Raw genomic sequence first — 1,545 nt, forward strand, 5'->3', positions numbered from 1 at the left:
GTTCACTCAGGAGTGCATCTGGGAGCCCACGCAACGTGGTAGGAGCCCTGAGCTGGGGTCTGATCAAGTTCCAGTCTAATTTGCTGTGTGGTCCTGAGTAAGCCCCTTCCCCTCTCTGGTGTTCAGATTCCCAACTATTAAATGAGAGCCCTGGCCTCAGTGCTTTTCCTTCTCCCATGCTCCATGTCCCAGACTCTGGCCTTAAAGAAGCCTCACTCCCCTGGGCTGGAGCATGGCTGAGACAGGGGAAAGAGTATACAGGACACACTCTTCTGGGACACTCTACCTCCCTGAAGCTCTCTCTTTGGGTCCTTCGCAGGTGACTTGTCAACAGCAACCAAGAGCAAAACAAGTGAAGACATCAGCCAGGCCTCCAAGTACAGTCCAGCCTACTCACCAGACCCCTACTATGCTACGGAGTCTGAGTACTGGACCTACCATGGCTCCCCCAAAGGTAATGTGCCCCACAGAGGAGCAAGGCAAGAGTCACCTGCACCAGGGACACAGGAGGCCAAGACAGTCATCTACTGCTTCACACGATCATTCATTTATTCATTTAGCAAACATGTACTGCAGGCTAGCCACAGGCCCTAGGCGGACACAGCGGAGCGAAGTATACCAGGTCCTTGCCCTCGTGGAGGAGACGCAGGTAACTGGAGAGGGAGGTGATACACAGGAAGTAGGAGAGCTGACAGGAGAGTGCTGTCCAGCCTGAAAGATAACAAAAACCTCTCAGATGCAGAGACTTGGCTACCATAGGAAGGGCAAAAGGGAGGTAAGCCAACAGAGTGTAGAAACACATCACAAAGATTCAAGATGGGAGGGTGGGTTCCACTGGGGGAAAGAAAAGGCTGTCAGTTTAACCTTGAGCTCAGGGAGCCGAGGTAGGGTGGTGGTAGTGTGGGGAGAGAGATAAGGGGACAGACCACACAAGACCTTGTGGGTTAAAGTAAGGATTTTGGTTTTTATCCTAAACAGGAAGCCATTATAAGTGGTGACATGATCAGATTTGTGTTTTTAAGAGACCACTTTAGCCGTAGGGTAGAAAATGGTTTGAAGGATTGAAAAGAGAGAAGGCAGGGAGACAGAAGACCCTGGCAAGGAGTCGTCCTCAAGGAGCCATCCCACCAATCAGACATCCCAAGCTACTTCTTTCAAGTATGGGGAGAGATTTTCACCAAGTGCTATTTTGATTCAATACCCACTTTTACTAATTTAATGTCCATTCTGAACAAAGCTTCTGAGGAGCTGAGATGACCCCTTCCCCACCCTCAGAGTTTTCTCCATGTAGAAAGGAGATAAGACACCAGCACAGTAAAACCCAAAGTGGACAGAGATCAGTGTCCCCAAGAAATAAATGTTCAGAGGCTGCACAGGCAGGAGAGAACACTCCCAGCAGACATGGGGGGAGAAGGGGAATCTTAGAAGAGAGGGTTACAATCACAAAAAAAAAAGAAAAACCAACTCCAAATGGCTTAAGCCAAAACAGGCATTTTCTGGGGCACGTGACTGAAAGTTTTGTGGCATAGCTGGACCTAGAGGTAA

At 49.4% G+C, this 1,545-nt stretch overlaps 1 protein-coding gene across 1 annotated transcript in view; it reads left to right on the forward strand.

The window, feature by feature from the left end:
- ABLIM3 (actin binding LIM protein family member 3) overlaps window positions 1–1,545 on the forward strand; it is a 105,026-nt gene that overhangs the window by 90,826 nt on the left and 12,655 nt on the right. Inside the window, exon 12 of the mRNA XM_023537288.1 lies at window positions 320–589. Coding sequence (XP_023393056.1) covers window positions 320–589 — 270 coding nt within the window. The remainder of the gene's footprint in view (window positions 1–319; window positions 590–1,545) is intronic.

Source organism: Pteropus vampyrus, unplaced genomic scaffold (genome assembly GCF_000151845.1).
Source record: "Pteropus vampyrus isolate Shadow unplaced genomic scaffold, Pvam_2.0 Scaffold185, whole genome shotgun sequence".
In the NCBI taxonomy this organism is placed as follows: Eukaryota; Metazoa; Chordata; class Mammalia; order Chiroptera; family Pteropodidae; genus Pteropus; species Pteropus vampyrus.